Source organism: Henckelia pumila, chromosome 2, assembly GCF_033568475.1.
Source record: "Henckelia pumila isolate YLH828 chromosome 2, ASM3356847v2, whole genome shotgun sequence".
Taxonomy (NCBI): Eukaryota; Viridiplantae; Streptophyta; class Magnoliopsida; order Lamiales; family Gesneriaceae; genus Henckelia; species Henckelia pumila.
This window is the reverse complement of record NC_133121.1, coordinates 106,520,947-106,538,379: the sequence shown is the minus strand read 5'-3', so window position 1 is coordinate 106,538,379 and position 17,433 is coordinate 106,520,947. Positions and strand designations below refer to the sequence as shown.

Genomic DNA, 17,433 nt, shown 5'->3' with positions numbered 1-17,433 from the left:
TATCTAATATTATGTTTTTACACTTATATCCTTATCCATTTTTTATTTATATATAGAATAGTGTAGAGTTCAACTCAAAAAAAAGAAGAAGAAGAATAATAGTGTAAAGAAAGGCAAAGTTGCAAATTAATAGATAGAGGTGGGTGAACAAGCTTCTTTATCCTTTTTTTTTTAATTTAAAAAAGAAAAGAAGAAGTAATTGGTTTTTGTTTATTTCATGGCTGACGATGCTAATATTAACATGTAATCAGTTCAAAAAGTCGTTTTGCAAACCTATTTGCCAAGTCAATGTTATTAACATCTTTTACATTTATATTATATCGTTTACTCGTCAATGTATTAAAATTGATAAAATAACTTTTTTTTTCCCACCAACTTTTCTTACTTAATTTGAGTTTATAAGTTCTCAAATTTTGGTTTCCTTATAATAATTTTATGTTTTTACTTTTGGTTTTATGTCGTCGGAGTACTGCTACCAAAAAATATATACTTTGTTATCTGAAAGACTGAAACAAAAGAGCCATAAACCAAAAGTTCATCAAAATCAAACATCGAAAACTTAATAGAGTAAAACCTAAAATTAGATAAGTTAATGTATTAAAAATATATTTTTCTTTAATTTTTTTTAAAAAAAACATATATCCAAAGTTAATTCCCACAACGTAAGTTGTATTAAAATTATCTCCACGTAATTCATTAAAAAAACTTTCTAAAAAAAATATAATGATGACTAAAAGGAACGTGTATATTAATTACAGCTTTCATCTTTTAATGGCTTGTTGATCTATTTTTGAACTTCGTGCATTTCATAAATCAGTCCACATTTTGTTCCAATTCTTTAATATATATATATGTGTGTGTAGAACTAGATATAAAAATGATTTTATGATAAAAGAATATTAAAGAAATAAAAATAAATAATAAATTAGATTCACAGCTGAAATCAACTTCAAAAAAATTGCATCACGGCATCACCTGCTCCCACGAGGTCCTATAAAAAAATTGTCAAAACATACTTATCTAAGAAGCAAAAAAGTATTCAAACTAAAATATTTGATGGCCAACTCCAAACAGTTAGGTAACGAAATTTCCTCTACCACCAGCTTCCCTTCCAGTTATGATTCCTAGTATCCTTTCACGCAATCGCAGCAAAAATCATATGATCAATGCGCATGTATAAATAAACTCCATGTTCGAACCTTGTTTCTTATACTAAACAACATCGTCTCCAATATATATCTTTTATAACATTTCTCCAAAAAGGGAGTGCTTGTCTTGAGGGAAATTGCATATTCACCAACAAACATTCATGGCGAATCATCTCGCTCTCTTGTTTGCATGCGCTTTCGCTTTCTTGGCTTCTTCTTTTTCTACTTCATTTGCTTCCGCCGCCATCGTCGAACATTCTTTTCATGTAAACCTTCTTACACAACTTATATATATATGAACATTTCATTTCCTTTCCCAAGATTTGAATTTGATTTTGATATGCTAACTTTTATAGTACCTTACGTGAACCCATGCACAGGTGCAAAATTTGACAGTCAATCGGCTGTGTAGAAACCAAGAGATTACTGCAGTAAACGGTAGTATTCCGGGGCCAACTCTCCGCGTGCAAGAGGGTGACACTCTGATCGTCTACGTTTTCAATCATTCGCCCTATAATCTGACCATTCATTGGTATGTAATTAAATGTAAATGTAATCAACGTGTACTATATATATCGTTACGATTGTATGAAATCGAATTATATAAATATATGGTATTCACTTGATGTGTAGGCATGGGATTTTCCAGTTGCTTAGCGGTTGGGCTGATGGACCTGAATTCGCCACCCAATGCCCGATCCGGCCTGGCCAGAGTTACGCCTACCGCTTCACCATCACCGGTCAAGAGGGTACTCTATGGTGGCACGCACACGTTCAATGGCTTCGAGCCACAGTTCATGGTGCCCTCATCATCCGGCCTAAGACGGGTCGATCATATCCATTTCCTAAGCCACACAGGGAAGTCCCAATAGTTCTTGGTAAGTCTATAGATATATGTGTGAATAAACTCGTATTGAAAAGACATTTCATTTCATTTCAACTCAAGTTAATGTATATATTAATGACTGTAGGAGAGTGGTGGAATGCTAATGTGATCGACGTTGAGAATCAGGCGTTAGCCACCGGAGGCGCACCGAATCTGTCTGATGCCTATACTATAAACGGCCGGCCCGGTGATCTGTATCCATGCTCCTCCAACCGTAAGTTAATTTTACACAGAAATATACAAATTTCTAGCTAGCAACAAATTTAATATATATTATGGGTTGTCACATATATATGTCAATTGTTATTCTTAAATGTAGACACCTTTAAGTTGCAAGTGGAGCAAGGAAAAAGGTATCTCCTCCGAATAATCAATGCTGCACTCAATAACCAGCTCTTCTTCAAGATCGCCAACCACAAGTTGGAAGTCGTGGCGGTCGATGCTTCTTACACGAACCCATACACGACCGATGTGGTCGTGTTGGCACCAGGACAAACCACAGACGTACTATTAACCGCGAATCAGACATTGGGACGATACTACATGGCCGCGAGTCCTTACGCTAGCGCGGCTGGGGTTCCGTTCGACAACACCACCACAACCGGTATCATAGAGTACAAAGGATCGACGCTGTCTAAGCCTATCATGCCTATTCTTCCTGCATTTAACGACACCCCCACGGCCCACAAATTTTTCACCAACCTAACTGGGCTTGTTACCGGGCCCTTTTGGAGCCCAGTCCCGCGAGATCTAGACGAACACTTGTTCATAACATTTGGGTTGGGCCTTTCCGCTTGTGGGGCCCCTGGTAATGCGTCATGCGCGGGCCCGTTGGGCCAAAGGCTAGCTGCGAGCATGAACAATGCATCCTTCCAATTCCCCGTCAAGTTGTCGATGCTCGAGGCATTTTTCAGGAACGTCGGGGAAATATACACCGCCGATTTTCCCGATAACCCGCCGTTGCGATTCGACTACACGAACCCGAACAACAGCCTGAATCGAGCTCTGGTAATGACCACAAAATCCACCAAGGTCAAGAAAGTGAAATACAATGCAACCGTAGAGATTGTGTTGCAAAATACTGCCTTCATTGGGATAGAGAATCACCCCATCCACTTACACGGGTTCAACTTCTTTGTGCTGGCTCAAGGATTCGGGAACTTCAACCGTACGATCGATGGCAAAAACTTCAACTTCGTCAACCCACAAGAGCGTAACACCATCGCGGTTCCGGTCGGGGGATGGGCCGTGATCAGGTTCCGGGCTAATAATCCAGGAGTTTGGTTGATGCATTGTCATCTCGATGTGCACTTGCCTTGGGGCTTAGCGACGGCTTTTGTCGTCGAAAACGGGCCGACGCCATCGAGTACTCTGCCCCCGCCACCATCAGATTTCCCCAGATGCTGATTGAATCCGGAGCAGGAACATTTTCACATCATTGTTTTCTTGTCATTGTTGGTTGCAATTTAATTATTTATTATTTGAAATCCAATCATATTGTTGTTGTCTTTGAATAATTACTTTGTAAAAGATTGTGTCATAAAGTCAGCCGATTGTAAACCTTTCTTTTCATGATATTCAAACTGTTCACACTGATTCTTGCAAAAGTGTCATTTTGAGCTTAAAATTAGAGGTGTCAAAACGGGTTTGTGGGGTGGGGCGGCCCACAATCCGTCGCAATCTACCATTAGGCGGGGCGACCCACCTTTAAGACGGGTTGGAAAAACCCCAACCCAACCCACCAATTTTAAATAGCGGGGTGTGCCAACCCGACGGGCTTACGTGTAATTTAGCGGGTTTTGGCAGGTCAATCGTAACCCGCCGTTAGGTGGGGTGGGGCGGGCCAACCCACCTTTAAGACGGGTTGAGAAATTTCCAACCCACCACCTATTTTGTATGACGGAGTGAGTCAACCCGACGGGCCTAGCCCATTTTGACACATCTGCTTAAAATTACGAATTATAGTAAGGAAATTAAATGATTCATGTTAAGACCAACCAAGAATAATCTTAATTAAGTCCCTGCCGCACATCCCTCGATATAACAGCACACGAGTTAATGAATTTCTGACTAATGTGGAATAAGATCACCTTCAGGTCAACCATTTTTTAATAATAATCTTAATTATCAAGAATGCAATATTATTCAGGAGTCATACATTTTAATTACATCAAATTAAAACTCCAACAACAAACTTATTCTCGGTAAATTCAATTTCAAGAAACAGAACGTCACTAAATAATTAATAACATAAACCGACCGAATTAATCCCAGGATCAACCCGAATCTTTCTTTAACGCAAATCAAACAATATTATGAACCGGACAACCCAATAATCAGAAAGGGGCGGGAGCCGGTGCATCACCGCCGGCGGCGTAACCGTTGCCCAAAAACCCAAACACGCCGCGGAGGGAGCTGCGCCTCTGCTTCGAACATAGCTCCGGCAACAACACGCCTGCAAATATATAAAATTAAACACAAACAAATACTGAAAAAAAAACCCCATAATGTACAAATCATCAACAGATCTCTAACATAAACAGAATCTCGATTACCTTCGCCCGCGGCGAGATTGTAATAGAGGTCGACGATGTTGGGGCAATTCTCGTAACACTCCGGAGAGCATAGGCTAGCGGCGAATCCCGGCTTCAGGAAGGCGTCGGAGGATATCCCGACGGATTCCCGGCCGAGCCCACACGAAGCCACGCACTGATCGTTCTCTATGTAGCCGGACAATTTGTCGGCCAACACTTGCGATGTCTTGCAAGTGTACTTCTTGTTACTTGCTTCGTCGATTGTGGTTTCCAGCACACATCTCTTCCCCGAAGATGCGATCGAAAAGGCACACAGTTCAGTAGGCAAGTCCTCGCAGATCAACTCAGCTGTAAGAAAGCCATGCACGTACGCAAAATTAATCATTTGAAACATTAAAAAAAAAACATATCGAGATTTTTTAAATTCATACCTATTGTCCCATTGAGGAAGAGAGAGCAAGCCAAGAAGAGAAGCAATGCGGAGGAATGCATGGCTTTTTTTTTTTATTTGATTTGATGATAATGTTCTTGGTGTTTGATTTTGTTATAATCTTTCTCTTTGACTGGTAGATTTTGATTTCGAGAGGGAGAAGATTAGATGGATGTTCAATGCATTTGAGAATATAGTCTTTATATAAGGGATGATGTTATCATATTCATAAACGAACATTATATGGAAACTTTTCATTTCGGGGAAGTTGGAGAGTCGTCGGAGCTTAATTTTGGCCTTGATTTTTTAAATTTTCTTTTTTGGTTTTTTGACATAAACCTCGTGTATTCTATATTTTTTGCAAGATTCTTATTTATTAATAATTTTATAAATGATGGTGGTGGTGGTGGTTTTTAATACACAAGTTCAGAGATGTAGTCAGAAAAATTTTTAATCTGGGGCTGACTTTTCTGATCAAAAGCTAAAATAAAATAAATAATTTTTTTAAAAAAATAAAATATAATAAAAAAAAATAATGTATAATCTAAGAATACTTTCAAAATATTTAATGGTAAAAATATAAACTGATGAATATATGATGTTTCAAGTGCACGGACTCCGAAAAATTCTTGGTGGTTGTAAAAGAAATAAGTTTCACATATATAAAGTACTAAAATTTTCTCTTCAATCAATATCCTTACAATATACTCAAAAAAAAAAAAAGATATTTCAAGTAATATATATTAGAGCATATCATAAAAAAAAATCACACATTAATGACTCAAAAAAAATATCTAATCAGTTATAATAAGAATGAAGAAATTTTCTTGTAAAAAAAATGAATAAATTTTAAAATGAAAATATATTTATTTCAAATAAAGAAAATGCAAAAATGACATAGAAAATTATAAAAAATAAATCGTTTCAAAAGGATATATATCAAAAAGTCTGTTTCACAATTATTTTCTAGAAATCCACGATTTCACATATCAATTAAATTAAGCGGTTAAAAAAACAAAATCTAATTTAAAAAAACACAAAAATCCAGATAAAAATTGAACGTTAGGAGCGAGTGAGAATAAATTTGAATGAAAAAAATTAAATTAAGAAAAAGGTGAGAATAAATTTGAATGGAAAAATTAAATTAAGAAAAAGATGTATTTCATCTACTCGCTTTTTTTGAAAAATCATTTTATAAATCAAACAACGCATATCCTACAAATATATTTCAAAAAAATAGCTGGACCAAGTCTACACAAATATGTTTCATTAAATGGATTGGACCAAGTATTGGGCTAAACAAAAAAAATCAGGATTAGCTAATATTAGAATTTAGACTTAAATAATTAAATATACAATATAACTAATAAATTTTTAGTTTTTTTAAGCATGGGCTAGAGCCCACCCCAACCTTTGGAGTGGCTCCGTCCCTGCATCTCAATATCATTAGATCATGTGTGTTTCTCACATTTTTCACGATCCTTCGTATTTTTATTGAAGTTGACATAATGTGTTAATGATCCAAAAGTAAACATTTGACCAAATTATATGAAAAGAAATACTACATAGCATAGAATATTCCCACATTCGTATAATAGTATAACTTTTCACAATTTATTGAGCATAATCTAATCACATACTCATTAGAACGTTGGTTCAGCAAATCAAAGCTTCATCACTGACTTAATTGTGGGACTGCCGAAATTACCGACTTAATTGCACCCCAATCTCCGAAATATTTCATGCTACCTTCATTCATCAATGCATACGGCTCTAGAAACAACGTACATTATGTCAGGGCCGTTCCTCTTATGAGTCGAAAGAGTCTAATTAACTCAGGCCCAAAAACTTTGGGGCTCATAATTTTAAAAAAAAACTAGTAGTATACATAAGTTATAGTCCAATTAAAATTTATTAACTCATCTTTTTTCCAAACTCCAAAGCATAAGTGGTAGTCTGCAGAAGCAAAATAGATTTCAAGTTTTTCGAATAGGTTTCTCTTGAAGGTTTTTTTCTCAGTTATCTCATGCTCTATGCTTTCTTATTTTTTATTTTATTATTTCATTACTAGTTACTAGATTTAGATATAACGATAATTTTTTAATGGATTAATATGTAAAAATGATTTGAATGAGAAGTTTGAATTATTGCACCTAAACTGCTTGATGAAATGTTTGATTTAGTTTTATGGGTAACAATGTTTATATGAACTATGGTTGATCAAAATATGATAATTGAACATTGTGAATTTGATTGTCTAATGTCTATACGATGTTTGCAAGTTATTTGATCAATTAATTTGTATGCACTTAAATACTTAATTGGTGACAGTGAAAAATCTTATGTGATTTGAAAATCATGATTTATTTATTCTAAATTTTTAATGAAGAAGATGTGTATATAATTTCTTTGTGAATATTTATTAAAATTTTCATTGAATTGTTAAAGTTTTAGGTTTACCATGTCTCCTAAGTGCATAAAAAAGTTTCTCAAAGTTAAAACTCGTCAAAATTTTTCTTCGATCAACCATGTCATAAGAAAGATTGAATGGATTGGCCATGTTGTTAATTGAGAAAGAAATTACTGAACAACTTGTTTATACAGACTTAATTAGTTTTTTTAGCTCCAAAACTGTAAGGTGGGGTTGCTTTTCAGCTATAATTTTGGACTTGTTTGATTTTATTGTTAAATTTTAATAAAATTATTTAGTTATTTATATTGTCTTTCATGTATTGATTTAATCCGAAGAGGTTATCATGAATTATAAGAATGTGAACACGTATTATGCTCAAGTCATTCATGGCCTTTTTATAAAAATTCGACTCAGGCCTAAAAATGTTCAGTATCGACCATGCGTACATTTTCACCAAATTTCGATGTAACTAGCTTATGCTAGCATCTCGTATCAACTGTTATGTTGTACCATTCCAGATTAATGGCCGGAGAATGGGGGTTTGGAAAGAAATACATGTCAAAACTTTTCAATCAACATAATTTCGAACCATGATACATCTATTCTTGAAAATAGAATAAAGATGAATATGATCAAAAAAAAAAAAAAGAAAAGGAAATGGTGGTATCCTTGCTTGCTTCCCGTCATTTAATTTCTTCACAATTCAATTGTTTCCTTACGAAAAGGAGGAGAAAATCGATTTCTTCAAATACCCCATAACTAGATAGATAAATGTATCTGAATCAAGCCAATATACGTATGTGTGTATTTACATGGCCGTGTAATTTTACCTTGTTCTAACAAAAAAAATACGCTATCTTCTCAGAGGAGCTTTCAAGCCAAGAGTTTGATTCACTCTCCCACGGCCACGCGTCATGTTCAAATAAGTCGTAGCATTACAAACACAATCCGGATAAGGATTTGCATAGAAGTTTTCTTCTACTCTTGGTGAGTTTCCTATTTGCCTTAGATATGGCTTTCCTACTCTGTCTGAATGTAAACTCTTTACTTCTACCGCGAAATCCTCCCAAGACACCTGACCTCTGTCCAACGAATTTATCGATCTAACAAGTTTCAACCTGGGGAAAAAAAAAAAAAACAGCAACAAAAGCCTATCAAAAAGATCTCCTTTTGACAGAACAGGATCACCGAATAAACGACGTGTAAATTAAAAAGAATTAAACCTGTTGGGATTGATAGTCCTCCTGACCCCTTCAAACGTCCTATGCCCCTGCACGGCCTTGGCCATATTCCCATCATACGTATAAACGAACACGTCGCTTTCCACGGCTATAATGTAGTCTAATGCGGCTAAACGGTTCTGGTACATCTTGAAAGGCTCCAATTCATCTTCTGTTGCGAGTGTGTGGTGTGTGAAAACGTTTGGATACTCTTGCCGAAAAGCATCCATGCTATTTTTACCGTAGATTTCGCCCGCCACGATGTATATTCTTGTTGAAGAAGGATACCCCATGGCCTTTAAAAACAGTGCTGCTTCCCTCGGAGACAGAGGGCAGCCCCCTTGTAGTCTCTTCAACCGGCTGTCGATTTCTTTCTCCTTCCAATGCTTCACACTGTACCTCATCGCCCGCAGTTCCTCAGCTTCCGCCTCAGTCAAGTTATTGCTGCAGCCTGTAAATGCAAGCATGTCTTTCTCGTACCTGAAGAAATCAAGAAACCACACAACTTCCTTCAGTACATTATAAACATCATCAGAGTCCAAAAGTTCGCGAAAATTGACCATAAATCACCTCAAGTGAAGTGCAATAAAAGGTTTTCCATTGTCTCTTAGCCTATCCACAAGTCTCTTTCCGAGTGTCTCGATCTCTGTAGTGTAACGAAGAGCTACGTAATTTGCACGACACCTGAGTCTCTGTAAGTAGGAGGCGAGGCGATTATTTACCAGCCTTGAGTCAGTATGCGTGAACCTTATAACCTTGCGTCTCCTTAGCAAACGAGACATCTCATCTTTGTAGTAGCCACCCTGCAGTGCGGATCAAACCATGAAAAAAATACAGCTTAAGGTCAGCAAAAACCAGATATATTCACTACACAGTACTAAATATGATCACATTTGTTTGTTAGTTATAATAGACCTTGGACCAAGAAATGGGAGCTCTCTCAAAGGGCTTCACTCCTGCATACTTTGGTGGCAAAGCTTCAACTATCTCGATATCATCTCTTAAAACTTCGATAAAATGTCTCCAGTCAAAAATATCCTTAAATTCACTGAAAAGATCAACATATCTTTATTACCAAACATCAAAGAATATCAAAACAGAAGCCTTCACATTATTGCTAATCTTAGGCCATACCTAGGATCTGTCCAAAAGCTATTATGATCAAGGGATGGGAGCACGAGAGTGGCATTCATCATCTTCGCTATCGCCACCATGTCGCATATCTATAATCATATGTTGAAATCAAAATGGTAAAAAAAAAATTTATATTTATATCCGATAAATGTACATAAAAGGAAATAAAATCTGGAACTTACTCCCATTCTCATTTGATTCAATCCCCCATTGGCATTTACTAGAATATAACCGTTCGTCGCATTATCCGTTCCTGAAAAGGATTCGAAACATTCCATTATCAAACATACCAACGATACACTGATTTAAAAAAAAATGCGCAAGGAAATTTGATAAATCGACGCACTTGTGCGGCTCCTCGGTCGAGGAATGCACTTGTAGTAGTCGTCACTGGTCGGCCTTCTCCATATTTCTGGCAGCTGCCGCTGAGATTTCATCACAAAGTGTATATTGTCACATAATATGCAAAATGGAATTAAAAGACAAGATTTTTTTTGGTGATCATTGCAATTTAATTCAGCTAATGTCTGAAAGAACACGAGGGTCGATGAATGTACGCCTAAGGGAATTATATAAATAAATAAAATTTCAATGCTCGTTTTGTTTGTTGCCCACTATTTTCTATTTCAATAAACAATATTAATTACAGAAACCAAAAAAGGAAACTGTTCATGTAGTTTTTGAACTTCTGTTACATTTATTTTATAAATAGTATATTTTCATATCGAAGATTTTAATGCCCAATGCAGCAGTATTGAATATCTTCCATTATAAAATATATAAGAAGAAGACTCACCGGAATTTCCTTGGCCAGCCGGGCCTGCGGAAGATCGTGGGAAGAAGAAGATTCTGAATCAGCCACCGCATTCTGGGCATGAATCAAATGATCGTTCCGATAATTCTGAACAATCAGATTCTCTTTCCCTCCCCACCTGACTTTCCCGACAAACGCGGCCACCCTCCCTCCGCCGCCGCCGCCAGTCACCGCAGGGAATGTAAGAAAGGCCGACACCGCCACCAGCATCAAGAGCATCCCAAGAACCGTACGGACCATATGCTTTCTTGAAAATAAAGAAAGCAAAGCACCCCATAAACTCAACAAGCACTTTTCGAGCCACAGAACCCATTTCTCAGGGAGCCTCCTCCGTACCAACAAGTACCGAACGACCAGGTGGTGATGTTGTTGGCTTCCGCCGCCGCCGCCGCCGCCGCTATACTGACAGAGGACTCCATCAACGTTGTTGCTGCTGACAGACTTCAAATTCAACACCGTTTCTGTATCTTCATCCCCTTTTGATGATGAATATTGGCCGAGAGAGATTTTCACTTGACCAGAAAATCTCTCGTCGTTCGTTGCCGACTGATCGGCCACTCTCCGGCGATGGTGTGTGAAAATCTTGATGCTGCCGCCGCTTTTCGACATTGCCGGTTGAAGTTTTATCGATCAAAAGGAGAGAGAAGCATTAAGCGGTAGTTTCAGCCGCCATGAAAGGTGAATGGAGGTTAATTTGTTAACCGCTGTGTATATATATATGCACGTTTATGGAGAAAGGAGTTTGATTTTCGAAGGAGACCGATTTCTAAGGGGGGAAGAAAGTTCAAAGAGAAGGATTCATGTGAGTGAGTATATATATATATAATATATATATGTTTTTACTTTACAAATATATAGAGTTCGTTTGCATTTGGCAGATATTAACTAAAAAACACATTTTTTAAAAAAATATTTTTTTAAAAACTTATTTTGTCATCCAAACACCTTATTAACTAAAAAAATATTTTTTTTAAAAAAAATATTTTTCTAATCTGGCTTTTAATACCAAACGGGGTCATAGTTTCGGATCATTCAGAGTTGTGAAATATCTGATCTTTTCTCATTCATAAGATTTTATTTGATCTCTATATTCAAAATTATCTAGTTTTAAATTATATATTTCTCAACTCTATATATCTCTTTGTAGTTTGATAATGTTAAAAATATCATGATATGTGATAACGTGCTAGGGTATAATGATTTATCCCCCGCCCAAAAATGAAAAAAATAAAATAAAATAATCATGTGTACATAAATTGTGTTAGGAAATTTTTTATACTCTGTTAGCTTCTAAAAAAGTTGATGACTTCATTATGGCAAATATGGAGATTACACAGGATTGTAACTGTATTGAGTCAATAAATGCATTACTTATGCATTGAATATATTTATTCAATGAAAATTTCATAAAAGAAAAAGTATTTTTGATAGTTTGATCCGTCTAAAGCCAAAATTAGTACGATATTGACACTTTGATAAATGTTTTTGCATGAGCATATGAACAAAGTTTATTTATTTTTTTTTTTTTTGAAAAATTAAACGTACTCACGTACACTTGCAAAAGAAAAGTCAGTACGTTTAACTCGTACAAAATACAAATGGATCTATTAATTTGTTGGAAGTAATTTTCGTGAATGAGAAGATATAATACCCGTGATAACTCAATGATTTTTTTAACTTTATACTTTAACTCCACTTCAATATATGAATACACAATAAATAGAAATTTTCTTACAAGAACTAGTAATTAATTTAACATGATAAAAATAAAATTAAAAAAAACATATTAAATCCATGTAAACTCCTTAGTTTGTCATGTAAACGCCGAAGTGTGCAGTTTACCAAATTTTTTATGGCAATTTATACTTAGAAAAAGAAAACATTAGGGATGATGATCGAATCATGATTTGAATAGCAATTGCCCTGTAGATGTTATGTCCCAATTGGTAGTCTTGGGTAGGCCACATATAATAAACAAGTATTAAAAAAGACATTGCATTGAATACAATAAATAATGAAATAATTATGTTGATAATATGTATCACATCTGATATCCAGATCTAAAGATTGTGATCAAATATCGGGTTTGAAATTCACTCATAACAAATTCTTACTCCAACTTCAAAAAAAAAATGAAGGTAAAAATAATTTTTTAAACTATAAATTTTGTTTAAATCTGGGTTCGTCCGATTGTTGGCACATATATATATGCAAGTTGACGCAAATGTTTACATTTTGGCCTCAAAAACGCTAATTGGGTGATGTATCCCACAAACGCCAATTTTTGGAAACTAACGCGACAAATTGGAATATCTTCATGTAATCTAACCAACCGCGAAAAATCATGAATAGACTGTTGAATATGTATTACGATATTTATTTGAACATTATATTTATTGGTATTTTCAATTTAATATTTTTTTTTTTTTTTTTGCTAGGAGCGATGAATTATCTTAAAATTTTAAAATATAAATAGAGATATGATTGAATTTAAAATATATAAATAGAGATATGATTGAATTTAAAATATATGTAAAGATAATACTAAAAATTTAAAAAGAAATTATATTACAGGAGAAAGAAAAAAAAATCATTAAATATTGTATATATTGAGAGTGTAATTCAAATATGTTTTCACAAAATCAATTGAAAATTAATTAATTAATACAGAAATACCAAAGTTATTTAAATAGTAAGAAATCGATCCATTATTACATATCAAATTATCTGTATTTTTAAAAAAATTATGAAGTGATACTTTCTTCGTTATTATTTATGATAAATAAATATTTTTCGTGCATGTACTATCATTCCATCACCAACCTGATGCGTTAGGTAGTAAGAAGAAATTCAATAATTCCCCAGAACTATTTAAATATAAGACCTACACCAAAATATATTCCCATATATGCACAGTTGTTTATTTTTATCCCAAATTTCTGGTAATGTGACATCTGGGGATGCGTATCGGAAACTTTGTTGATTCATCCAGTTTATTCACTAAATTTAATAAATTATTATCTTATATTATATGTTTAATATAATCAAGCCGTCCTCATTTTCTACAACTTAAATAAAAAAAACATTACATTTTTTCTTTGTGATATATATATATATATATAAAAAAAAATACATGATTGGGCACTGCGTGATTTTTGTTGACTTTTTATTGATTTGCGAACAATGACGCACGTTTTATCATCTAAAGAAGCAAGTGCAAAGTGTCCAATTATTACAGGCTCATCATATACATCACTAAAAGCCTCATCCTACAACTTCGTTTTCAGTTTTGTTATTATTATAACAATAATTATTATTGTTTTCCCATGAAAGGGCTTTCCTTTTGGCCGTTTGCTTGTTTAAGTTAGCCTGAAAAATTGATCTTTAATCATCATGTGGTAGGCAGGCAATTCATGGGAAAAAAAGAATGCATCGACATTAATTGAATGGTAAACAAGTGTCTCCTTTTGCCAAATATGCCGATTGGGTTCTAATCTACTCCTTTCACTTTCATGTTATATTTTTTTGTTAGAGAACATTTCGATCTCGTGGGATAGAATTTTTTTAGATTTGTATGAGATAATATTTATACATTTAAGAACCACTTCACTCATAAGACGTATTTTTTTAACTCCAATCATTGTAAACTTGAGTCAAGCGCAAGATATAATAGATGATGTTGAATCTTATTTTTTTACATCAAACAATGTCTTAATGCATAAATTTTTTATTACATTAGCTGAACATCGTGACCGTTACTAGGCTAATCGTTATGCAAACAAATAGGTCGATATACATTTATTTTCTTTTTGTATAATAATAAAATAAAATAAGATGAGGGATACTGGATGGGCCGATAGGATACACATTAAAAATAACATGGGCCGGGCCGACACTACGTTCAAATAAGTAACTGTTAGCAAAGAAATCAGGGCAGGCCAGGTTCGAATATTAAAAATGGGCTTCATTTTAATAGGCCTAATCATGTTGGGTTTCGTCGAAAAAAATAGCCCAATTTTTGTTCAATAAGCTTTATATATTCCCTTGCGGCTGCAATTAGGGTTTAGTTCCTCCTTTACACTCTCCGCCGGCTGAAGCTTCAGAACGTCAACAATGGTGAAGGGCCGTCAAGGAGAACGCGTTAGGTCAGTTATGCATTTAATTCTTGTTGATTGAGACCCGTTTTCACCGGCATATTTGCTGGAATATATGCATTTTTTGCGTTGTAGTTCTTTGAATATTTTTGTTATTTGGGCCGATCACAGCTAGTTGGGAGCAACAATTGTTTGATGATCTTTGTTCTTTGAATTTTTTGCAGGCTTTATGTCCGCGGAACTGTACTTGGGTATAAAAGGTAAAGAAAAAACCCTGATTTATTTCTTAGCTTGGAGCTGGGTTTTGTTTCCATTTGTTAGATTTGGATCGTTTGAAAGTTGATGGTAATGGCGATAGGTCGAAGTCAAACCAGTACCCAAACACGTCCTTGATACAGATAGAAGGGGTGAACACACAAGAGGAGGTTGCGTGGTACCTCGGCAAGCGGATGGCGTACATTTACAAGGCCAAGGTTAAGAAGAACGGCTCTCACTACCGTTGCATTTGGGGAAAGGTCGCTCGACCTCACGGAAACAGTGGTGTTGTTCGTGCTAAGTTCAAATCTAATCTTCCCCCTAAATCCATGGTATACCGGCTCTTGCGGCTAAAATTTCCATGAATGAATAGATCATTTTCACTAGAATGCTCGAAATGAATCTTCACTGATGGTCGTCATTGTTTTCCAAACAGGGTGCTAAAGTCAGGGTATTCATGTATCCTAGCAACATATGAGGTAAAGTTTATATCTTTTTAGCAAATGACTCTTCATTGATCTAGATCTCATGTGATCAGACGGATAATATCGTATGATGGTGTATGTTTGCTATTATTTGGATTTTGGATGTTAGATGTCGAATTAAGGTTCATGAATTTGCAAGCTCGGTCACGAGGAAGCTTTCTAGAACTTGATGAATTTGTTGGTGTATTGTGTGTCTCTTTTCTTCATTTGCTGTGTTTTACAAAGCCGAAATGGTGGAGCTATGTCTTTCTGCATCCTCCCTGTTAATTATTAGTATTAAAATGAATGGGTGGGGGAGTGTGTAAACAATTTTGGTTAAGTTCACCTAGTTTCGGTGTGGTGAGCTCACTCGTATGTCTATTTCTTTATCCTTTCTGTTCATCAGTCGTGTAATGAATTTCCAAAGTATTTTAGAAATTGGGTTAACTTCATCTTGTTTGGGTGTGGCTCGCACATCAATTTATGGACAGACATGATAGCATATAGTTTGATGTTCCTAATATAGATGTTTGAAGTTAAAATGATATCTTATAAACTGAGATTAAAAAAAACATATCTTGATAATCCTAATATACATGTTTAAAGTTAAACTGATGTCTTATGAACGGAGAACAAAAATAAAGTAACATAATATATTGCTACTATGTGGTGAGATTGATTTCCTAATGAGCTATGGAAAGTACATGAAGTAAAACTCTTTGGTGTTATAAATTTGTGTGGTTGAAGAAACTAAACAGTTGATTGACTGTTGACATGTAACTGTTTGTTGTGATCTAGAAACTCTTCAAATTTTGGACTAGTCAAACTTGAAATATATCACTGGATATATTTATTTACCCAAACTAAACAGTTGATTGGCATAAAGTTAAGTATTCAGATATATCACTGGATTAATTTACTTACCCAAATATTCTATCCTACCATAGTTGATAGGAGTTCTTGATACTCGCAATTGTTAGCTTAAATGATTAATGAATTGAAGGGACGAGATATGGGCAGAAATTTTTTTTTGTATGCTTCAATTTGCTTTTGCGTTCTTCAAATTTGTAGGGGTTGTTTCGTGTTGATTTTTTGGAACTTTTTACCTTGATGTTTTTTATCCTGACACCACCTTGCAACTTTCTCAAATTATATTTTATTTGGTCTGATTTGCTTTTAGTTAGTTTGTTAATGTTCCTCTTGATCAACTTTTGCAGTTATCTGGCCTCGTAGATTCTGATTTCAGTGAGAGTACTCCAAGGAAGAAGTATCGTTAGGATGTAGCTTTTGATCGTTGTCCAGAGTTCGGAATAGTCTTGTCTTGTGATTTGATATTATTGGTGTACCCCTTATTCCTTTGCGATGCTCTATGAAAACATATTACTCTCTTATTACCTTTTCATTTTAGATATTCGATCTGTTTTATCTATTTTGAGCTGCTGATTATACGACTTTCAACTGCATAAAAATGAATTAAGACACTGCAGGAATACAACAATAACCTTTCTGGGTAAACAACAAAGAATCAGAATTGCTCACGATTCTTGGATCCCTTCGTTCAATCTTTCGAGCAAATGTGAAAAGAGAAAAACCAACAAACAGAGATGGATTCAACTAAACCAGTGGCTGAAAAACATGATCGTAGTGGCATCGTGATTTGAGACCTAGACAATATCGTGGTAGCATTGTGATTTGAGGGGAAAATTAGCATTTTAGTCCTGTATGTTGGCTTCATTTTGATTTTGGTCCTGTATATTGGCTTCTTTTGAAAAAGATCCTGTAATTTTGTTTTTATTTTGGATTTAGTCCTACATGTTGATTATTTTGGTTTTGGTCCTATAAGTTGACTTAAATTTTGATTTTGGTCCTATACAAAGTTATGTTTTGAAAAAAAGTACAGGAATTTGGATTTTTTTTGGATTTGGTCATATTAGTTGACTTGTTTTTTTTATTTTGGTCATGGAAAAGATATGGTTTTGACCAAATTAAGCGTGATAAAAATGAAACATATCTAAAAAGCTCTGCTTTCGAGAAAAGCGTA

The 17,433-nt window shown here is 35.0% G+C and overlaps 4 protein-coding genes across 4 annotated transcripts; 2 read left to right on the top strand and 2 right to left on the bottom strand.

Moving 5' to 3' along the window:
- Positions 1-1,245: 1,245 nt before the first annotated feature.
- On the top strand, positions 1,246-3,441 carry LOC140881164 (laccase-7-like). Its single transcript, XM_073286248.1, has 5 exons — positions 1,246-1,414; positions 1,529-1,680; positions 1,782-2,026; positions 2,120-2,248; positions 2,354-3,441. Exons 1-5 carry the CDS (start codon positions 1,310-1,312, stop codon positions 3,439-3,441), a joined length of 1,719 nt encoding a protein of 572 aa, XP_073142349.1. The 5' UTR covers positions 1,246-1,309.
- Positions 3,442-4,239: 798 nt separating this feature from the next.
- Positions 4,240-5,143, bottom strand: LOC140883055 (uncharacterized). Its single transcript, XM_073289357.1, has 3 exons — positions 5,000-5,143; positions 4,590-4,916; positions 4,240-4,489 (listed from the first exon to the last, which is right to left on the bottom strand). Exons 1-3 carry the CDS (start codon positions 5,058-5,060, stop codon positions 4,371-4,373), a joined length of 507 nt encoding a protein of 168 aa, XP_073145458.1. The 5' UTR covers positions 5,061-5,143; the 3' UTR covers positions 4,240-4,370.
- A 2,946-nt stretch (positions 5,144-8,089) lies between these two features.
- Positions 8,090-11,342, bottom strand: LOC140883054 (O-fucosyltransferase 28-like). Its single transcript, XM_073289355.1, has 8 exons — positions 10,562-11,342; positions 10,112-10,190; positions 9,948-10,018; positions 9,766-9,854; positions 9,547-9,679; positions 9,202-9,434; positions 8,635-9,111; positions 8,090-8,529 (listed from the first exon to the last, which is right to left on the bottom strand). The coding sequence occupies exons 1-8, from the start codon at positions 11,186-11,188 to the stop codon at positions 8,265-8,267; spliced, it is 1,974 nt and encodes a 657-aa protein (XP_073145456.1). The 5' UTR covers positions 11,189-11,342; the 3' UTR covers positions 8,090-8,264.
- A 3,276-nt stretch (positions 11,343-14,618) lies between these two features.
- Positions 14,619-16,821, top strand: LOC140881878 (large ribosomal subunit protein eL33y-like). The gene is made up of 5 exons (XM_073287516.1): positions 14,619-14,724; positions 14,898-14,933; positions 15,032-15,260; positions 15,365-15,407; positions 16,610-16,821. The coding sequence occupies exons 1-4, from the start codon at positions 14,693-14,695 to the stop codon at positions 15,404-15,406; spliced, it is 339 nt and encodes a 112-aa protein (XP_073143617.1). The 5' UTR covers positions 14,619-14,692; the 3' UTR covers position 15,407; positions 16,610-16,821.
- Positions 16,822-17,433: the final 612 nt, after the last annotated feature.